A 22,393-nucleotide genomic window follows, 5' to 3' on the forward strand; every position below is an offset into this window, starting at 1 on the left:
ATTTTGACTGATCCCAACAATTGTGACGGCTTGCGGAGGATGAATCCGTCAGTGACGGCTTTTGGGGCAAAAGTTAGTAGCGTTCTGGTGTTGTGTATATATTATACATACATCTATACATGGACTGTCATAAACTTGTGGATCTGTGTCCGAAAAAAAAAAACTGCATAAGATTAATTAATATCGGATGTTGACGACCCAATCTCTTAGACGCAAAGATAAAATAAAGTAGCGATCAGTTCAAGATAAAGCATTCGAATAACTGGAAAAATCATAATGTTGTGAGAGGAAGAAATTCAGCGCTATCGTTAATTTCACCATTATATCGTTCACAGCATTTGCATCCCTTGGCGAATGACTGTTGCTGTGTCAAAAAACTGCTTCTCAAGTGATTTCTGCGAACAAAAGCGGAATTTTGTGTCCGCAGAATCCTGACTCCGCATCGACGGTGAGCGGTGAAGGGAATTTTTGACTGCGGAAAGGAAATGTTAGGAAATATCGAAGGATCTGCATATGTAGGCATGATCTGATTTCTGCATATATAGATGCTTCTTATTAAGGGAGCTGTGTTATGCTTCATATATCATTTCCAGGATTCACTGAAGTAGCAACGGAGCAGAATTGGTTTTCTTCTCCATTACTGCGTTCATATAATTGATCAAGCTAAACTAATTAAACCGTTGACATAAATGTTTCGGGCTAACTTACTGCGCTATAAGTAAGAAAAGCGACTTCTTTTGAAGTTCCGACATGCATTCTTATTCTGGACCATTTGTGTAGTCTTCTTCTGGAAGTTCTGTACCCGGCCTGTCCTTCAGTGTGAAGAGTGCATAAAAGATGTGAAAACTTCCCAGTTCTTTTATCACACTCAGCTTGTACTTTCCGTAACTCGTCTGAACATCGCTAACTGCTGGTTGATTTAAAAAAAGGAACAGGAATCTCCGATACAGTAACATTGTGTGTGAATCTGTGGGGGTGTGTGTATTATTTCATCACATACACTCATCTGCATTAAGTGGACCAACCTGTTCTATAGAGACTTCCTAACGAACATCTGGTTCCCTATGGATCAGCTCGTTTTGGATGTACGTGGGAATGTGGCCGATGAGAAGGTGCGAAACGATAATTAGTATATGGTAGTGGTAAAACTTATTATGGTCGTAGACTTACAATGGCACGCTGTTTCATGCGATATGGCTGCTGATTCCTCATGAATGCTAATGTTTCTGGCAATGAGGTTTAGAGATTTCTTCTTCGATGTCATTTTCTGAGCACTGGGATGCTTTATTAGTAGAAGACTGTGAACTAATTGTGCACTTATACTATAGTTATAGTTTTTTTCGCTACATTTCTCCAAAGAAATCCCCATTAGATCTCACAACCTCCATAAGATTGGTACATATATAAGACTCACTGGTAGTGTCTCACATCTTTTAGCTTAGTTGAGATTTTCAGAGTTGGACCATTTTTTCCCCGAATTAAGAATTTACTGACTTTGAGCATTCGAGAGGAATCCTCAATCTTGTACCCAGATAACCCATTTTCCAAATCCAAAGTTTTCTTGGGAGTGGCTGAACTTTTTCATCGGCGATCAAACTGATAATCCACCGATCTGTAGTTCGTGATCTCGAAAAAGAACCTTCAATAAAAACAAAAAACGCATTCACTTCGAGTTCTTTTTAATCAATTTTCTAAAACATTTCATATTCGCAATGACACCGAAACCAACCTCGTGTGCACATTTTACTCCTTAAAGCAGAGTAATCCGTTTTTGAAACCTCTTTTTATTAACAGCATTAAAAACCAAGAAAAATCTAGAATGGTGTTGAAAATTTTGGCTGAAATGATCCAATTATTGAATTCAGAATGCTCAGAAATTTTCAACTCAGTGAATTATAAAAACGTGAATTATGGAGCAAAGTGAGGTAGGAGATCAGGAAAAAACATCGGATGAGAGTGATCCCGAGGGGAAGAAGAACATCTGATATTCTCCTACTCCCACTCGAGTACTCAAAGCGTTCACTCAAGAGTCGCCGAGAAACCGTTGATGAAACAGAGCTTTATTTGTTGGTCGGCACTTGAAAGCATCTGCAGGTTCGTTGCTTGAGTACACCCTATTGAGTTACAGTGTCGCTGAGACGGGCGATAATCGCATTTGCACACAGCTGAGCGGATACCATTGAGATATCACATGCTTACTGAAAAATTTCCAGAAATTTTTCACATCATGACACAGATTTACTGAGTTCATATAACTGTTTTCCGGGAGTATCATCCATTTCCCCTCTACAGACGCTCTCTGTCCATCGGCGATGGCTATTCGACTCACATATGCGTGTGACGAGCACATACTTGACGAGTACTTTTACCCTACAGATCAAAAGCACTTCAAAATTGTACAAATAAGGAAGTAAATCATACGATGACCACATACACACATCCGTACTCTTCCTTTTCCCTAATAAATCCTTTAAAAAATGTCTGACAGAAGATGCATAGCAGACAGTCGACACAGGTCAATTAGCCAACGCAAACAAAGCGCATCTTTTGCGCGCGCGTAGCCGCCAAAGAACTACGGTAGACGAGATGAGGGCAAAGCTTTTAGGACAGCTAGACAGTGTTATCTAATTAGAACAATATGGAAGGAAGGTGACGTTTCCTGCCAATAGTGCCGAAAGAATGAGAAAGTAACATTGCGGCGTTTTGAGAGGACATTTATTGCCTCCCTTTCCGGAATATTGCTAGAATGTTCCGTCAAAGAGAGGTAATGAGCCCATTGCTTCAAAGGAGGCTTCGAAAAATTAAGAATCTTATCGAGCTCTCTACAAGATATTTCCACTGCACTCTCTGCGAAAATCACCATGTTTTTGTGGGTGTTTCTACATTTTTTCGGACTGGAACTAACCCAGCACTGCGTCATTGTTTATTTGATTTTTATAAGCATTGTTTTCTATATATTTTCCTACATTTCTATTTCCTTAGGATTTTTTAGTGGAATGTTTTCATTGTTTTAAGAGCACTTTCCTTCGCAATTTTACGCTTCGGTTAAGAAATGAATTTCAGTTAACCGTCATGTTCTTCTACAAATTTGAACGAATGCCGGCTCTATGTAGTCATCCAACAGCCACATCCAATTATCATCCGGATAGTTTAAATTTCTCTTGTTAGTATTATTTTACTTTTCACTTAGAGTATCACTTGAAAGCTACTATAATAAGGGATTTTTGCTTTTGATAGTTCGTCTATACCATTAAAAGCCATTTAAAATTAGGGAATTCATTCATGATTCACTATGTACAAAGAAACAAACATGGATGATCCGAGGAAAATACAGAGTAGTAAGTTAGCGTCTTCAAATCCTTTCCGAAAAATTGATCAGTAATCGGAGTAATTTGCTGACAGTAATATCTCTGGACGAGGAGGGATGTACGGACGCCGGCGTGGGTGACGGGTGTAGTTTCGTGGACGTTTAGCCTATGCAACAATTCCTATTCCAAGGGAATTATATATTAAACATATTTATATATTAAATACATTTTAATATATATTAAATATATTAAGTAAAACATATTTGAATGGGTTAACTGCTTCTTCACGGATCATCTCTCAATATATTTGCTTTTGTTTACCTGAGAAAAACAAGATAAAATCTATTACAAAGCGAAGACTGTGAGCAAGTACTCAAGTAAGTAATTTCTGGCATCAGTTCCTTAGCGATTGTGAAGAGAATATCAATGTAAAGGTAAGTTTGGAAAGAAATTGTTTTTTTTTTCTTTGGGAATCATTTAAATATTTCCTAGCCGTAAAATCCATATTCTCTGACGCATCATTAGGTTTATCTCACACGAATAAGTTGCTGACTGCGGTAGAGACCGCCATTAAATTGACTGGAGAGGAGTATCGATGCGAATCTTTGAAGTTACGGTCAATATGTATGTGCAAATAGTAGAGGGTTTACTGCTGCTAGGAGGGCAAAGTTGTATTCTACAGTTATAGAGGAGGACCATGTACTACTATGCATGAATTGAATAAAAAAAGAAAATAATTCATCTCAAATTCTCAGGATGTGTAATAAGTGGTTCGTTATAGTTTTGCGGGACAGCGTTTCCCCTCACATGAATTACCGAAATTCTGAGCAAGAGGATCATAAAAACAACAAATCCATACATAATCTTCACTTTCATCCTTTTTCAAACAATTTTTTGTGGATCTCGTCTTGCTTGTTGTTGAGATCCATGAACGCCGTATCCACCAAAGGAGTTTCGGCGTTTCTGACCATCTGTTGTGTCGATTCTTGCGTTTTAGGCAGTCAATGTATGACTTGAAGTGATCGCAGCGATGAATAGATCCACAATGTTAAGTGGACATCCCCTTAATGCACACTTTTATTCATCTCAAGTGCGCTCTGACACAGCACCTCGCACCTCATCATATACACATACATACAACATAGTACCTGCAATAAATAATTTAACACAAATTACTCCAACAAGAGCACACTATTTCGTCGCTACCGTAACCACAGAAACGCTGTCCCGGAGGGGATGGGACGTGGGACGTGGGATGGCGGCTGGGTAAGATAGCGGCGAAGCAGCACACGACACACATGGTCACTGTACATACATTCGAGCAGCTCAGAGCGGCGCGAGTTGAGCTCATTCTGGTACTTTGGAAAGTTATTATTGACGTGGGGGAAAAAAACCATACTCTGCGAAGAACAGTACACGGACAGCGATATCGATCACGACGGAAATCAATAATATAGGATGATGTTAAAACGCCTAAGTTGAACGATTACAATCGATATTGTGAATAGGGATATTGACCAGTAGTTGGGTAGCCCTGAGCGAACGGGAATGTGATGCCCTGCGGGATGTAGGCGTGTTGTTGGTACATCGCCTGGAAAGAAAAGTTGGATCACGAAGCTAATTAGTTTAGTCAATAGAGAATTGATGAAGAGAGGTGATAATATCCAAAAGAGGAAAAATTTTAAGGTTAAATTGATTATGATAATACGAAAAATTTCTAAAAGTGTTCCTTTTTTTAGATTTTCCTGCTTTTCTCAATTCTGTTCCGAGCTAATTAATTAGATTAAATCATTGTTTTTTTTTAGGGAAAATATGATTAAAATTATAAATGTATGATTAAATTATTATAAAATAGGAAATAATTTGTGTGAATGTGCTTTTTAAATCTGACAGATTTGAATCTCTTGAAATGAAACTCACGGAGGAGTTATTATTACTATTTATTTGCTCAAAATGGAATGGTTTCAGTTGTTCTTCTACTTAGGAAGGAATTGTCGATTTAGCGAAACTTGCATCCCTGATGGTTACACGTGCACGTACGTACGCAACACGTACGGTTAGTACGCATACGAAAACTATTCCATAGAACGTTTGATTTGAGCTGAGATCAAATGTTGTTTGAAACTAAATCTTTTTAAATTAAAGGTTAAGAACTGAAAAAAATTTGATTTGGTGTTATTTGTTAATCCAAAAAGAGTTTAGTTCAAGAATTTGTGCTAGCAGCACGGATTGAGTCCCTTGAGCTCATTTAGCGAATATATTTTATAAGTGGATGTAACGTTAAAAGAACTGTACAACTATCAAAAATTACGTTGAAGAGGATAACCCATCCACTAAATTTAGTAATATAGTGTTTATTTAATATACTGTACAGTTCCTACCACCTTCTTGCTATCATACGATAGCTATTTAGCATATTTTCAAAACAAATCCAAATTAATTATGGAACAATTTCAATTGCTCAGTACTTTAGAAAACTTCTCAAGCAGTAGCTTACTTTAGAAACATTCTTTTTTAAATACTCGGAGCACCTCAGCTTACATATTCCATAAATGGACAGATGACTACGGAGAAGTTTTTCAAGTTTTGCTGACAAGTGACTCGAGGAGATCCACAGCATACTCCACCAGCATTTACTGGCTTAAATTTCAAATCACGTTTCGTTGAGGACGTACACTTGATTTCAAATCTATCAAACAAGATTCGTTAGCTATGCATGCTTATGATAGGATTACGGTGGCTTTAAATTGAAGCGGAAGACGAGCAGCTCGTCGTCGCAGGCGCTCACCTGCTGATAAATCGGATTATTGATGTCCGGAAGACAGGACGTATCGTTGACAGCTGCCGGAGAGGGAAACGCGGACGCTTTCTCTTCACCGTCGATTTTTTCTGGTTTGATACTGGAACAACGCAATTATTCCTTCAAAATTTGAAGAAAATAGTGCTTGAGCTCACTCTGTAACCATAGTCTCGCCATCGCTATCCTCATGGCTTCCGGGTGATTCGCTGTTTTCTCGGCCTCCTTTACTCATCGCTCGCTCCTTATCCTGTCTCTTATGCTTGTAACGTTGATTTTGAAACCAGATTTTAACCTAAAGTGCACGAATTTCCGGATTTAGTCGCAATGTTTTCCCTGCCACTGTGATTTTGAAGCCGTGATGTACTGGCGCAAGCCCTATAGCTGCCTCGCGACGTCCATGATTGGCTAAAATTTACCCAAGACTTGTTTGTGGACAAAAGAAACTCGCGCCAAGCCAGGCAACGAACCAGCTTGACAGAGTGAGCGCACATATTGAAGAGGTGAAAAACATCGAGGTTAAAGGGTTCCAAGTCAGATTCGGAAGCGGTTATTCTTTGACTGCGGACGATTGCGTCATAAACGGCAGGTGCACGGATTCTAGTCAAGTGTTTTCAGCATCCAAATGACGTACCTGAGTGGGCGAGAGCCCGATATTCTTGGCGAGGATCTCGCGATCCTGGGCACTAAGATATTTCTTGTGGCGGAATTGTCGCTCTAATTCGTTAACCTGGAATTGTTTGCTGTTTCCGGCGTATAGTGTTACATTTTTTTCTAGTCAATTAGAAAGTGAAGTGAAGACAATTTCTTAATGGATTTTACAGGAGTTTTCGGAAATATAATTTAATCCAAATTAATCAAGATCCTGGAAGTTTTGTTGTTATCAGCCTGTTTCTGGAAAATTCTAGATGCACTTGTTCACATCGAGATAAACCACGATATGAAATAAATTTCTCAGAGAATCTAGATTCTTCTTTATAGCAGGCAGCAGTGCTGTCAAATCCAGAAAAATTACACTTTCAAAGCCTGAATGCCGGAAGTGAAGAGTCAAAAAACAGAGGAAGAGGATGGAAACCGGATATAATTTTTCGTTGTAATTTCAAAAAAAGTGAATCTTGTCTTACATTCTGCATAGGCTACAATTAACAGAATAGTGCTAAACATTCTAAACACATTGTTGGTTTTTCCAGTTTGTTTTTTTTAAAGAAAAAACCAGTGTTTTTAGGCTAATACGGTATTGTAGTTCCTTTAGAGTGGTGTAAATTTTTCGTATTACTGATGTGATAATATTCAGAAGTGGTATTCCTTTATTTTAGCACTAAATCAGTTTAAATTTACACAACAATGTTCTATAACCATAGTGCTGAGAAAGGAGAAATAACAGTAACTGAGGGGAATTTACAGCCCGAAACACCTGCACTACAATGCTCAGGACATTTGCATTTATTAATGCAGTTTTTTTTTTCAAAGTTGAATAGTATGAAATGGAAATGCTTCTTGTAAAAATGTCCCTGATTTTATTAATTACTAATTTTTCTTTTTATTTTTCGATTACTTTCTTAAAATTTTCATCACTGAATTTCATCACTGTCACGAATTTCTTAGTATTTTCCCGAATAATATTCAGAAATGTCTTGTTGAACTACGGTACCTGTTGTTGAGTGAACAGCACCCGTCGCTTCCTTCTGCTCATCGAATTCACAAGCCCTTGCGATGCAGCGATGTTTAGTCCCAAATTTGGGCCACCGAAACGATTTACTGAAATGAATCAACGATGAACACCTGGCACGTACACACTGTTTACATCCCCGGATCTCAAACAACAGTCGTTTCCGGTGCTCATCGCCTTATTTGACTACTGTATACTAGCAATTGTTCCACGGACAAGTGTCAATTTCCGGGCAGATTTCGTAGATGGTGCGATTTATTGGCTCTTTCGTTCGCAAGCCAATCTCTTTAAGGGGAAGCGGACAGCGAGTGAGGTAGAGAAGTTTGGCCTGTCCCTCTCGATAAACGCGAAAAGAGGCGAAGACAAACAGATACGAGTTCATGGCATAGACGTTCTTGACCTTGTACGCGCATCGTCGGGGGTAGAACCTCGGCGACTCCCCACGGGAACGGGAACTTGCTAACCAGAGCGTTTACGTCACACGCACATACCACCAAATATGCTTTTCTGGATATTTTGCAACCGTCATGGATCAGTTACCTGCATCCAGTACTCCATTCATATCACTTCAGTTCAACTCAAGTGGCAGTATTGCGTCGCGAGGATAGGGTTACTCAGCTACCCCCTCACATTGCGTAATTCTCAAAATGGTAATGCGTGATAATCCAATATGTTGAACAGGGTCAGCGCATGTGTACGGTAGCTGTTGTGCAGAGAAAATTTCCCAGAATTCCTTCAGGTTACAGTTTATAGTCACTATAAGAGCACTAGTACTAAGTGGTCTGGTACGTGAGTTCTATTGACATCGGGGCTTCCCGTAGTGCAGTTAGAATCACACTCAATTGACCTCTAACATAGCTCCCCACTGAGTGGATTCGGCTTAACGGAGGTGTGCAAGAAGAACATTAAGAAGCGCTAGTGATAAAACACATTTCAGATGAAAAATTAGTGTTGTTTTTGTGGAATTTTCGGATGAGAAGTGTCTTTTTCTCCTGGAAAAGAAATTATGACTATATGAAGTAATCTGATTGTAAACTTGTCTTCATCACTTTTTTCGTTAGCAAATTGTTGCACGGAATGTTCGTCAGATTGAAACGAAGCTGTTGACATTATGATTCATTACAAAGAAAAATAAAGGGAGGAAATTGATGAGAAAATATATTCCGCTCATGTTTCCTAAGAATAAAATTAGAATCATCAATTAAAATTAGAACTAGCTTCTTAATTTCTTGAAAAATTGAAAATAAGTTCCAAACACCTCAGGATTGACTCAATGAGGTGCAATTTACATGAAATATTAGCAAAAAAAAAGCTCCAGACCAACTAACTTGTTCTTATGGAATTTTCTCAGCGGTTCTAAATAATCTGGATAAGAGTTCGCAGGAACGTTATCCGTACAGTCTGACCAGCTAGTGCAACTAATTCCGAAATAGTTCCGCTTTAGCACTCCTAATAACCTCATCTGAAGTAATATTTGATGGATCCCTCTCCTCAACTCTTAACTGATCCTCTAGCTTTGTTTCGATCATGAGAAGATCGCAATTATTTGTTCTAGCTTGCTGGAAAAAACCAAAGAACCACAGAAAGTCGGTAAGTAAATGTTCCACACAGGTTATCACAACTCTTTACTCATAAAATGGCCTTTTTCCTACGAAGCATCATAGTAGATGAGAGTGTTTCTCATTTAAAAAGCACAACGTTCACTTATTTTCTACAGACGCCTACAAATAAGCAGACAAACTCGCTCTCTTTATCTTCTAGACGTTTTATACCGCTTGTTTATACACTGCAGCAAAGAAGAAGTGTGGAGGAGGCAAGGTGGGAACTCGGCAGCCACATGGGAAACATAACCTGTTCTATTTGCGTTTGCCTGCGTCTCTAAACTACGATACTATCTCTGCGCCAGTTGAGGAAGAAGTACTGTATTGGTAAGGCTAGGGGCACGTCATGAATCTTCTACCATACGTCAACATACGTTTTCTCACTTAAGACCGATACGGACGGATACTATGCGCTAAAAAATCGCTACTGGACAGTTCTACGAAATTGTGGATGAGGTGGGTGTGTGTGTGAAATTGAGAGTGTAATTTGGTGACTAGCCGGTTTCGCACCTTCCTTACATACGCGACGATCAATTAGCCACTAATAACCGCATATATTTCGGTGTGCTGACACCGAAAAACAGCCGATTTGAACAGAATGCGGAGTGCGTTGCGATCTATCTCTAATGTGGAAGAGGTTCGCTTATAGCCTACCAAAAAAAAGAAAAACACGAAGCACCATCTGACGTGTTAATGTTGATCCGACAACAAATATACGTAACTTCACGACCGATGACAACGATGACAAGTTTAGCACACCTTCGTCATCATCATCATCATCCGCTACCGTAATCTTCGATGTTTACTTACTTGCGAATCGTGGATCGGGTTGGTACCAGCCGGCTGTCGATTGTGCATTCGCCCAGCTGAAAAGAAAAATGGTAAACTTCGATCATTTGCAAGTGGTTGAGAAAAAATAGCAAAATTATTGCACGTTACTGTTTGAGTTCTAGAATAGCTCAACGTAGCTAGAAATGTTTTTGGATGGGCAAGAGCTAGGTGGTCATAAATGTTAAATTTCACATACAAAAAATGTGACGACACCTTCTTCTTTGACATCTCAAACAATGCGGATCATGTAGAAAATTTCTTCTAATATGAAATTTTCCACATGATACTCTGGTACCTAAAAGTGTTTCGCACACCGTAACGCTTTTCTAAAAGCAGATTGCGATGCATTGATTAAAAAAAGTGTCGAATTGCGGCAGAAGAACAAGTTCTTCAAATTAATATCTCATCAATATATAAGAAACGAGTAAGACTTTACCAAGTATGAAAGATACCCTTGGAAATATAACGTTGTTCTTAAGAGGTCCCGTTATGAGTGAACGCACAACTATCGTCCAAGAATAATCTTGACAAAATAAAAGAAAGGAGGCGTAGGGAGGTTGTGGTAATGCCGAGCACCAATTATTCAAGGTATGATAAAGTTCTGTTGAACAGAGAGTCAAACTTCTACACAGGAAAATGTGATAAAAGAATGAGAAAATAAAACGAAAAATAAGAAAATTCCTTTAAAAAATACCTTGAAAAGTCGCTAGCTGGAGTGTAATTTGGAGGAAAATTAAAATATGGCATTTGACTGGACTGTGATGGAAAACTGAAGGCGTTCGGAGTGTTGTCCGTAACGACTCCAGGAGTGGCATTCGCAGTCATCGTGACACCTATAAGACCGAAATGCTGTCGAATGACAATTATCCGCGGAGTTATGAACGTACATAAACGAGAACAAAAAGAATGAACCTTGTGATGCCAGGAGTTGATGACATTGTGCTGCCAGCCACAGTGGTGGAGAACAACACCGACTGACTACATGGCACACAAGGCGGGCCAGGCAGCCAGCCGCACAGTGTCAAGCGGTACTCAGGCCATCTCAAGGTGCTTTTCAGAAGAGTGAGAGAAGAGAGGAGGCGAAAGTAGAACTCAACTAGCCATGCGACACTTAAGGATAGGCGTCAGTGCTCATTTGCCTCTTATATGAGTGGATGGTAAGAGGTGGCGGCGACGGCGACGAAGGAGGAGGAAGAGGAGGAGCTAATGCTGGACCTCGCCACGCCCACCCTCGACTGCAAATGGTCAGTTTGGGGAAAGGGGGGAAAGAACAGCTGCGGACCATTGGGGTTAGCGTCGGGGGATTCCTAAAGTGGAATATAGTCGGTATAATATAGACCTCACACAATCACAGGAGACAAATGAGGTTCTGGTACTGCGTTGGCTAAGAACAGGTCCCCGATTGCCTGAATTGGCTTGTGGAAATCCTGCTTTGGACTATGTTTGGGGCATCCCAACGGCAGCTTCCCGTGACAAATATCGTAACATCGGTTCATTCACATTGCACGTACGACATCACGTTCAACATTCTATCCAGAAATCTTCGTGAAATATTTTTAAGGAGAGAAATACAAATAATTAAACGTTAAAGTTAAGAGAGGTAATTCTCGGAGGTTATTACCGATCATGCTGAAGTATCCATGCGGGACTGAACTTGAACTATTCCGGCGGATGATAGCCATAAAATTTTGGCTCCTAGCCAGTTAGCTACCGTAACACACTATCAAAAACAACGCGCTAAGCATGCACTATTGGTCGACCAGTGGGCGATGCTGCTGGCTGGCTGGCCGAACAGCCAAGGCCACTACGCTTCGCAATTCTTCCAAATTGCGAACAAATTTGAAAAGTTGAAGGTGAATCGACTAACAGTTCGCTTCAATCCACTTCGTTACTAACGTTTCACACCAAATGGAGTCAAGTAGTAATGTGAGGAACACTAGAGAGATTTGAACGTGACACCGTCTTCCGTTCTTTGTCGGCAATTAGGCTTGTTATGCAGTTTTTGAGATTTTCCAGGGAGTTTGAATCAGCGAATAATAGAAAGTGAACGGAGAAATGTTCAAAGAAGAACACTGCACGATAGTTAAGGCAGAAGCTAGCATAAAATAGTTTTAAAAGTAATAGAAAAAAACTTTGATTCCCATTTGAAGACCTTATTCACGAATTTTATGTGGAAGAGAAGGATTTGCATCGAAATTTGTCATGAATGAAAAAGAAGAATAAAGAATTTGATTTATTGAATTTTGAAGAATGATTTAAGAAGTCCTAACAAAGCACGAGAAAGCTTAGTTCAGTTTGTACCTCGTTTCAGATGCACTGAATCATTGCACCAATCACCTCATAATCACACCTACTCTTCGAGGAAAAAGACTAACTTTAAACACGGGGTGTAGTTACGAATAGAAATAGAATAGGGGAAAATGAGAAACAATCCTTATTTAGAGACAAATACACGGGATTTTGATCAGACACTCTAAAAATAAGGCAGTAGGAGGTTTTAGGGAATCTACAACGATTAAAACACTGAGGCTGATTGTGAAGAATCGTAATCGGTTTCCTTATTGCATCATCATGGATCTTTACATGTCATTTTCTTTTGAGTCAGAAACTCACTAACTCTCTAAAGTTACATTAAAAAATACATGGAACAACAAGAAGAAGATCTCCTTTAAAAAAGGGATAAGTTTGAAATAAATGAACTAATTTTCTCTTTTCTCCGCTATGAACACAGTATGAAAGTTGAAAATCCGAAGTGGAATGGCATCGATTCTTTTGTGGTAAGGACTGGTTCATGTACACAGTTTGAGAGTGCAGATGCTTTCGTGGAGAAAAAATACTTCAATATAGAGGGAGTTTTATATTTCAGGCATGTAGCAATTCCTTCTTAGCTAGCTAGACGGAAAATCTTCGTAATTTCCGGATCGCATGAGAAAAATGTTCTTTTAACGGCTGAGAAGAACAAAAGGAAAGAAAAGCTGAATGAAATCTTCCCTGTGAACAACTTTTAGCGAACATAGTAGACTGACATAGAAGACCTGCCCCAAAGAATCAAGCTTGAACACTGGATAAAATCGATAAAAAGCCGAATCCGGTAATAGAACAATGTTCTTAATTTGGAAAAGATTGAGTAAACAGTAAGCATTTAAGCCGAGCGTATGTACGTAGAAACCGGTAGATCTCGCTTCGACGGGGGAATCGATTGGCCAGGAAAATGTACTTTTCTCTTTCTGGTAAAGATGCTTCAACCTAGCTTCCGACTCCGATCTGATTTTTACCTTAATTGGACTGTCATTTTCTAAAAAAAGTGTATCTGCACAACTGGACAACAAAAAATATCAGTTATTAAAATATTATTACTATCAAAAATAAAAATATCCAATATTAGTTGAAAAATCTGCGATTTGATAACCACTGAATCTGGTTATTTTTATTTGTATTATGCTAGAATATTTTAGGGAAACATATTTTACTAATTTGCAAGTAAAATCAAGGAGTAATTAGTGCTGTAATTATACAAAGACCAACCATGAAGAGCTGTCAAGTATATATGGAGGTTTATTATGAATTATCGCATGAAATATCTCCGATAGTTTTTCATATAACGGACACTGAGTGGACAAAACACAAAAAAGGTGTTTTTTTCTAATTTGAAAATGATTCTAAATTAAAAGAAGACACTTTTAAAAGCATTGCTTGTTCTCGTTCGATTATTGTCTTTTGAACAGCGACCTTGTGCTATCTGTTGAGTTTTCTAAATTTTCTGCGCAGGAGCTGAAGAACAGGAATTGTGTTTGATTTTAAAAGGTTTGAACTAGCTTGAGTTAAAATGACATGCTCGCACTGTAATTAACAGTACAGTCGTGCCAGAAAATCCATGTTCATACTACAAGGAGCGACAGAGTAACGTTCAATGAGTGGGTATTATTGAACGATGACAAGAAAATCGTGGACCTGCATATTCTTACCTAACTGATTGGAGGAACCCTCTAAAAACTATTAGTAAAAACTATTGTTTGAACCCTCTCAAACTATCAGAATCATATAAAATTAGAATAGTTGCTAGAGAGAGGGAGTGAGTGCTGAGGGAACAAAAATACTCCCAATAAAGCATGCAAATAACGTTCAATTTAAGATCACATGCGCTAATTCATGAAAAACTTCCAGAAATTTACACTTCCTTCTTTTCCTTGAAAATTCATGATTTTCTATAAAACAAGAACTAATGAGCGTGAATGAGGAATGAAAGGAATAATTACGGTAACCAGCAACTGCTGCGTAACGAGCAAATGAACGAGAGTAGTGAGTCTGTAATGCGCGAATTCGTGGGCGGCGGGTTTACGTCGCGCGCGAGCGGAGCGCATCCACACACACGCACATCCAAGCACAGGTAGGCGTGATTCGCTCACACACAGTGAAGGCGGCACGGCTTTTAACTGGATTAGTTAGTTGCGGATGATTGAGTTAGACTAATAAGGTAACAAAAGCATGTGAGCTCAACCTCGTCTGCCGAAGGCACAGCGCTATCCTTTACCGGAAATCCGAACCACTAATGCTGATCCTGCCCAGAGCATTTTTCTATACATCGCACCGTTGTACTATTGTTTTATAGGTCGAGGTGTTAAAAGAACATCCGTTGAAGAATTGCTGTACGCCCTTCCAGTAACAAGCTTATTCTGTTACGAATAATGGACTACAGGCAATTTACGGATTTTTGTGAAGTTGCGATTGATAGGCGAAAAACTATGTATAAATTTTTTTTTGCCAATTTTTAGGTTATATGAGACATTCTGTAGATTTTTGCAGGAAATCACAACGCAGTAATAAAGTCACCGCGTTGAAACAAAGATGTTTCACTATCAAAGATGCAATTATTAGCCTGAAAGAATAGAATCCATAGCTATACATGAGAAGTTAGGAGAAAAACATAATTATTATTAATGATGGTCCCTCACTAGGTTACTCCAGGGATTTGTCCGAGAACTTTACTGCTAACTCCATGCGTATTCTGTGTTTTGAATACCGCTATTGAATCAACGTCACTTGAAAACTTCAGGACATCTTCTTTTTTTCGGATGTAGAATCCGACGTGGTTTAGCTAGTGTGGCCACTTATGTTCCCTGCAAGATGCTGGACATAGCGAGAGCTAGCGAAACCAGCTAACCTGCTACGACGATTATTACGGTAATTATGATGTGTAGTTTTCCTTTCGTTAGCAGACAAAATTGCTGTTGTTTAAAAACCGTCAAAGTAGAGAAGGCTCTCGCTGATCTGAAGATACGGATTTTTACTGTGCATGTCTAGAATTGATTTTCTGGACCCATACTTCTTGCTGGAAAAGTTTCAGTTTCTAAATGCTTGAAAACAAGCTCAATCTTGGTTTTTTTCTTCCGCGAACAGAAATTCTCGAAAAAAAAAACATTACAAAATTCTGTTTACGTAGATTCATAAATTTTCGAATTATAACTGCTTCAGAGCGGTACAAGCGAAGTTTTGACAGCATCAGAAGTATAAATTTCCCTTTTTTCTACGACAAATCCTAACTTTAGTCCTCTAATGAAAACGCCGTAGGTGACGTGCAAACAGAGTTCTTAGCTGAAATAAAAAGAAGGGAATAAAAGTACATGTCTGGTTTTTTGATACGCACTGCATTTATTAATCTCCTCTATAGGTCCCGGCCAAAATCTTTTAGTTAATCTCACTTTTTAAACAATGAGAAGGGCATTGTCTTCTAGATAGATATGAGAAAACTTATTCTTGCAAAACTTTTCTTTTCTTTCATAAATATTCCGTGTTGGCAGCTTTACAGCCGAAAATCATGAGGAGATGGCTAAAAGGAAAAATTAACTGGAATTAGCGAAACCGATCTTTTTACGTGTCCATAAACGAAATCCATGACTTCTTGAACTCGTCGCCATATCACGACAGAACAATAAACAGAAGGTATTCCTGACGAGTCTCGTTCGTTTTTTTCCGCCCTACAGTATGTCCATAAAAGAGATTTTATCGTGGTGGAGATTTTCATTTTCTTGACTTACCGGTATTGTAACCTATCGATACACTTTCTCCTATCCGAACATTACGAGCACAATCCATGAAAATTCAAGAAAAAAATAACTATAATAAATTATCATTTCGTGATTAGCTGCATGTTTCTTTTTCATCAATCAATCTATAGAGCTACAAATCACGAATCATCCGATAATATCAAGGATATCGATTATTGACTCGTGTTAGCGTAAAATGTTTGCAAAAAAATGTGACGCTGTCTATACATAGTTCCACTGCCTGGCTACTACTTGAAGGCTAGGTCGTAAAAAAAAATAAATAAAAAATTTTAAACCATACACATCGTTCCACCAATCCATTTTTACTACTTGATGGCCATGATTACTAATTCTGCGGCTAAAAATTTTGAAGAGGCATCAAATTCAGGTGTTTTTGTCCTTGTCGTTCTTCTTCGTAAAAAAAACACTTTTCCAGACCCTACAAGGCATTTCTCTTCAAGACACCGTTGTTCATTAGAGTGTAGAGGAATTTAATAACGGAAAAGAGAGAAATTTCCTGAGATCTAGTGAGCAGGTGCATTTGAAAATAATAATAAAATTACCTAAAAATTTAAATACATTTAAATTTTGATTTTTTTAAAATATAAGCACCGAAAAACACAAAATTTTGAACTCTAGACATATTTCTTTCGTTCGTACTGTATTCACCAGAATGTAACCACAACAAAGGTGAATAATGGAGAATGACATCGGCTATCAAATAAGCGAAAAAAGTGGGAAAACTTGAGAGCGATTAAATGTATCTGCCTAACTTTTTCTAACCCAAACAAGCAACAGCTTCCACAAGCGATTTTCTGAGGTGAAGCATCCCGATTTAGTTGAGAAGGTCAAAAATTGGTGTTTGCAGCTAACAACAACGACATAAATGGGATATCCATTCGGTTCATCTACTGAATTTTTTTTAATTTTTATTCTCTGCACTAATGTAAGCGCATCAACAATGATTGTTTGTGGAAAAAACGGAATAAGCACAAATAATATCGCTTTTGCAAAACAGTACAGACCTTAGGAAACTGAATTGTTTGATCATAGGATGCATCAAAAGTTAAGATCAAGAAGTTACGCTTCGTTGACCACTTTGTACGGATGACGCCTTTTGTGGAACTCTTTTTAACTTCTCAACTCAATCAGGGGAGACATTATTTTATTTTTTGGTCACTTTATTTTATTTTTACTTTTTAATATTTTTACTATTATTTTTTGTATTATTTTTTAACTTATTTCATTTTATTTTAATATTTTAATATCTGCTACTATTTTTTAAAATTCACATTACTCAAAAACAGACTAATGTTTACGCAACGAATAATATTTTCTTCGATGTCCGATGAGTTTATGTTGGTAAATCGAAAAAAAATTAATACTGCTTATAGGAGCAATACGTTAGAAAGAGGGCACATGAGCTAAATCAAATAATTTTGTATATAGGAGCGCAACGAGATACCGTCGGTGCTGCTGAACACTTCTCGGATGTGCAAAGGATATTTTTAGTTTTCGCTGACATTCTTGGAAACTGCGTCCTGACGCTTAGCGTACCACTAAAATAAAGGAAAAAAGTCGAAAATCATCAGAGCTAAGAGACGCACATTTTCAAAAAGTGGCCTGTACACTTTTCTTTAGCATACATCGTCTGTTCGGCTCCAAAATCTGCCTTTAGGTAGAACTCTACAGCTGACCGAGGCAAAAATACGTCATTCAGCCCTCGGAAAAATCGAGGAACCACGGGATAAAACTGTTTAAATTCTGATTTGGTTTTCCAAAGGTGTTATATAGAGAATTTTTATCGAATCAACTAAATGTAACGGTGTATCTACCTGAGGTCATATCCTCTAACATCATTCGCCATGAAAACTTTGCAGAAAGTTCTCAAAACAATCAGTTTTTGAAAAAATATGGATGAATTTCATCCAATTCCTCTGTAGCCTTCATTGGCATCCTTTTGTCGAATAGTCGATGAAAAAACTATTTTTATATCCATAGTTAGTATAGGAGAAAGTAGGGTGATAAAAAAAGTAAAGATAAAGATAGATATAAATTCTTCGCAAATCATAGCAAGCCTTACAGCAATGCATAAATTTTAGGATAGTGAGGAACCGAGTAAACAAGAAGAGGTGCTCTTCATTTGTTCGCTCTTTAGAGCTGTGTGCGTACCGAAGGATACAGTAATTTTGGATACTCCAGTGAGTTATCAAGTTGTTTTCGTTAAAAGAAGGGAATTTCTTCGGACATAATTGTTCGGAACTTCCCTGTTCACGCAAAATTTTAATGTTTCAAACAATTTCAACTATTCGCATATCAAGAGATCGTGCTATTTTCGTCTGATAAAACCGAAAGCAGGTCAGTCGACGTGTGTATGTGTGTGTGGGTGGCTGTCGATCACCTTCAAGTCTCACTAGGCGCTCTCCTTTTTCTTTTGGAACACTTGGCTGTGTTTCGGCTCTAGTCGCAACGCGACAAATCCTTGCCGAAATCCTTCACGTTTTTCTTAGCACTTGATGTTGTCAAGTAGATAACCGGATTTCAGGGAAAGGGAACGATGTCCTCATTGTTGGTTACGTTTATATCTGTTGCGTTTGGTAAGTATAAGCATAATGGATGTTGTGGGAAATGTCAACGGTATTTTGTAGTTGTACGCGGAATAAACAATATTTTCTCACATAGATTGAGAAGAAATTAACGTTTTACGCTGTACACATAATTACAACTGATGTTATTTAACGAAAAAAATGTTATGCGAGGAAAAACATTGGCGAGAATTATTTGCCAAAGTTTTTTTACGACTCTCAGTACGCTTCTCACATTAAATATATTTTTCTCGCGGACAACTCGCTAAAATTATCAGCGAATTCAGTAGATTATGAAGCAGTGGCACCGTGATTGAACAGATCAAAGCGATTTGTTGAATCAGCTACTTCAAAAATTTTTTTATCGTCTTGAAATACACTAAATCGAAAGGGATGTTGTATCCAGCTGCATCCTTGAAACTTTCTGAGTTACCGTATTACGAGATTGACTAGGAGAAATCTAATTGATCAAATCATCTTATTTAAAACAAACAATCACGTCAGGAACTTGTTGAGTTTTTCATAAATATTTTAAAGGATTTTGAGCAGAATTCGTGAGAAGGAGCTCCAATCTATCTTTATAGAAACTAAAAAACTCCTTTCCTCCTGCGATTTTTACCTTTTCGCCCATAAAAAAATGTCAAAATTCGTGTTCGCTCCAGAGGTTTACTATCATTTGCGCCTTTCTGGTTGGTTACATGGAGATGCGCTGTCGCTGTTTTGTTTTTTTTTGTGGACTGTTTCAAGATTGGTATTTATGTAGAAGAGGAGAAGTAAAAAAAACGTTTAACTTAAATCAGTCCAAAATACTCAAGCTCCTTTAATATTCCTACAAGTGGCTTATTTTATGAAAGTTTTGTGATTTTTTTATTCACTAAATATAAAAAGTTAGGGTTGAAAAATGCTGACTTTCCTTTATTTTGTGACTCCACTAGTTTTTGCTTTGTTGTAGTACTGTTTTGAGACCAGCAAAAAAAAAAAAGAAACAGAGCTACAATTTCTTTGTAAGGATTTGTCTCTGTACGACAAATTCCTCTCCCTGGCAATTTCCCGACAAACGAACTGCGCAGATACTAGAAATGGTTGAGTATATAGCAAATTTTTCTCGGTAAACTTGATTGATTTTGATCATCTGTTGATCCTAGAACAACCATATTTCAAGGATCTTCTTTTATCGTTCCTTTTAGTGAGCCATATTTCCGGCGATGTCATGCAAATGGTTGATTCACAATGGATGGAACGTTTTGTCCCACGGGAATACAAGAAGTTGAAGCCAGGTACATTTCAATGCATTGTGGAACTTTATTCCAGAGGTTTTTTTTTCAGATGACGGGAATGAAGCAGATGTCTCCAAAGACAACAACTATGGGTACAGTGAACAAGGGATGAAAGATCTGGATGAGGTACTTACTACTCTCTTAGCTGCCTAATCCGCCGATAAAGTGACCTCGTAAAGGTGTGCATTACAGTAGTTAGTCGGGTGTACATAGTCGATCGGCGATATCCGGACTAATATCTGCTTTGTTTGTATCAGCTCAGCTCACTCAGTGTCTTTCGGGCAGCTACAGACGTTTTGGGAGGCATCTTCTGAGCAAATACGGATATTACCGCGTGCTTTGGCTATGCCGCCGAGCAGCAAACTGACATGAAAGTTGCGTTGCCCAATGGGTCGAGATTTTTCGGTGCCCCCTGATGGCCTTAATTAAAAAGGAACGAGTTTACGGAGCGTTACCACTACGATAAAGTCTTCAAATTAATAAGAGGATTTGCAGGTGGGTGGTTTAGTTGGAGGCGGTGACGCTGAACTACTTGGGATTCTACGTCCTTACTACTCCGTCGTGGATATGTCCGCTAACGGCAATAAGCAGGTATCGTCAGTTTCAGCATTCGTACCTGTTCCAGTGATAGTAAATGCACCTCCTGAATCCGAAAAAAAAGAGGGAAAAGTTTTGACAATGTGGAAAGTATTTTCTCTAACAAGAGGACATTCAATTAAGCACTCAAATTTGATAGTGGAAAAAGACGAGAAGTATAAAATTACAAGTACTCTTCATTTTGAAACGTGAGTAATAAATTTTCTGAGAGAATAAAAAACACTCTTTTTTCTAAACAGAAGAGAAAGGAACGATTTTTGCCCCAGACTTCTTCTCTTCGTTTTTACTTTTCTCTTTGGAAAAATGTTTTGGATTATTTGTTCCTCCCAATTTAGAGAGAACCCAACAAAAAAGTAGAAAATTTTAATCGAGTGTCGCCTTCAACAAATGCAATACATTTCCGAGTTCGAGCTAGCGGTTCCTTGCGACTCGGACTGCTGAGATAGGTGGAGATAGCGAAGGTCCCATTTTGATCTCAACTAGCTTCAACGGGCCGCTTACGCAACTCCAGGTCGTCTTGACCCTACCATATATGTATATGCGAAAATCTTCGAAAGAAAATTGTTCTAAAATATCCAAATTTGAGAGTTCAAAACCCGCTGCTTTTCTATTTTATACTTTATTTCGCGTTCTCATTAAAACTTTGGTATACGTTAAAGGGCGCGAGAAACAGTTACTGTTTTCGCGATCTTCCTAACCTCTAAAGAAATTTTTTAAAGCATTGGTTTCTTCTTTATTAGAAAATTTTCGGAGGAATTTCAGGGCATGGGTTCTTATCTTCACGTTTTGCCCGATTCTTCAGAAGGTGACGAACCTGTCTACACTCTCGGGGCATCATTCTATGGTGGACTTGAACCTGCTGGTGCCAAGCTGGGCTATATGACAAGACCATTCGGCAAGAAGAAATAATATTTAGAATTTGCGTAGTTAATAATAGAATAATAATGTAATAATTTCTCAAAATAAACAGTATATTAGCACCCATTGTTTCGGGTTAATTTACCAAAGTTTAGAGAACAAGGGATAGACTGTTTAGCGTTAATCAATCCCTTTAGAACTTCTATATACTTGTATGGCTTGTGTACTAACTACTGTAGAAAAGAGATTCGGGAAGATTGAATCCATACTCAACGTATTCTTCCGGATCACAGAGGCAACCATAATGCCGCAATCTAGATAGAGTCATGGAAATTCTTGCTCCTTCCTGAGTAGGACTTTTATATGGCTGCATTTGGATGTATGCGTATGGATACACTTTCGCCCTTTCTTATTTTGATCTCTTTTAACATACAGCAGTTTAAAAAACCCTTTGAGAACACTCATTAATGAAATGCAGAAGACTAAATTACGGAGTTGCTGACAAAAGATTTAATTGTCCGGGCAACTATATGTTAATTCTTTGATCTTGGGATGCCAATAGCTGGATGTAATTCGAGCCTACCTTACCAAACCACCTCGACCTACTACTGATCCATAAAAATAGATCTTAGGCCGCTTTGGCACTTGAATGATGCGATGACAAGTGTGTTCCACCTTTTATCTTTCTTTTCTGATGCACCATTGGTGTATGTGAATAAATAAATAAATAAATAAATAAATAAATAAATAATCGTGTGGTTGACAAGGTAACGGTTGATTCTCCTCCTTCGGATTTCAATCGGATCTCTCATCCGGACCAACAAAT

General features: G+C 38.3%; 2 protein-coding genes across 4 annotated transcripts; one reads left to right on the forward strand and one right to left on the reverse strand.

The window, feature by feature from the left end:
- Positions 1–4,794: 4,794 nt before the first annotated feature.
- RB195_012559 (uncharacterized protein) lies at positions 4,795–16,299 on the reverse strand (the record flags this gene model as incomplete). 2 transcript variants are annotated; one of them, XM_064201983.1, is made up of 8 exons in its annotated part: positions 4,795–4,899; positions 6,097–6,208; positions 6,264–6,400; positions 6,740–6,835; positions 7,757–7,863; positions 10,186–10,241; positions 10,901–11,039; positions 16,242–16,299. In XM_064201983.1, 8 exons carry the CDS (start codon positions 16,297–16,299, stop codon positions 4,795–4,797), a joined length of 810 nt encoding a protein of 269 aa, XP_064057864.1. The 2 variants fall into 2 exon arrangements, with proteins under 2 accessions (XP_064057864.1, XP_064057865.1); XM_064201984.1 differs by lacking the exon at positions 16,242–16,299 and having other exon boundaries at positions 10,901–11,031.
- On the forward strand, positions 11,361–21,618 carry RB195_012560 (uncharacterized protein; the record flags this gene model as incomplete). Of its 2 annotated transcripts, XM_064201985.1 has the most annotated exons (8): positions 11,361–11,495; positions 11,561–11,713; positions 18,353–18,451; positions 18,796–18,847; positions 20,023–20,112; positions 20,162–20,238; positions 20,608–20,703; positions 21,472–21,618. In XM_064201985.1, the coding sequence occupies 8 exons, from the start codon at positions 11,361–11,363 to the stop codon at positions 21,616–21,618; spliced, it is 849 nt and encodes a 282-aa protein (XP_064057866.1). The 2 variants fall into 2 exon arrangements, with proteins under 2 accessions (XP_064057866.1, XP_013303092.2); XM_013447638.2 differs by lacking the exons at positions 11,361–11,495; positions 11,561–11,713; positions 18,353–18,451 and having other exon boundaries at positions 18,808–18,847.
- Positions 21,619–22,393: the final 775 nt, after the last annotated feature.

The sequence above is a fragment of the Necator americanus genome, chromosome V (assembly GCF_031761385.1).
Source record: "Necator americanus strain Aroian chromosome V, whole genome shotgun sequence".
In the NCBI taxonomy this organism is placed as follows: Eukaryota; Metazoa; Nematoda; class Chromadorea; order Rhabditida; family Ancylostomatidae; genus Necator; species Necator americanus.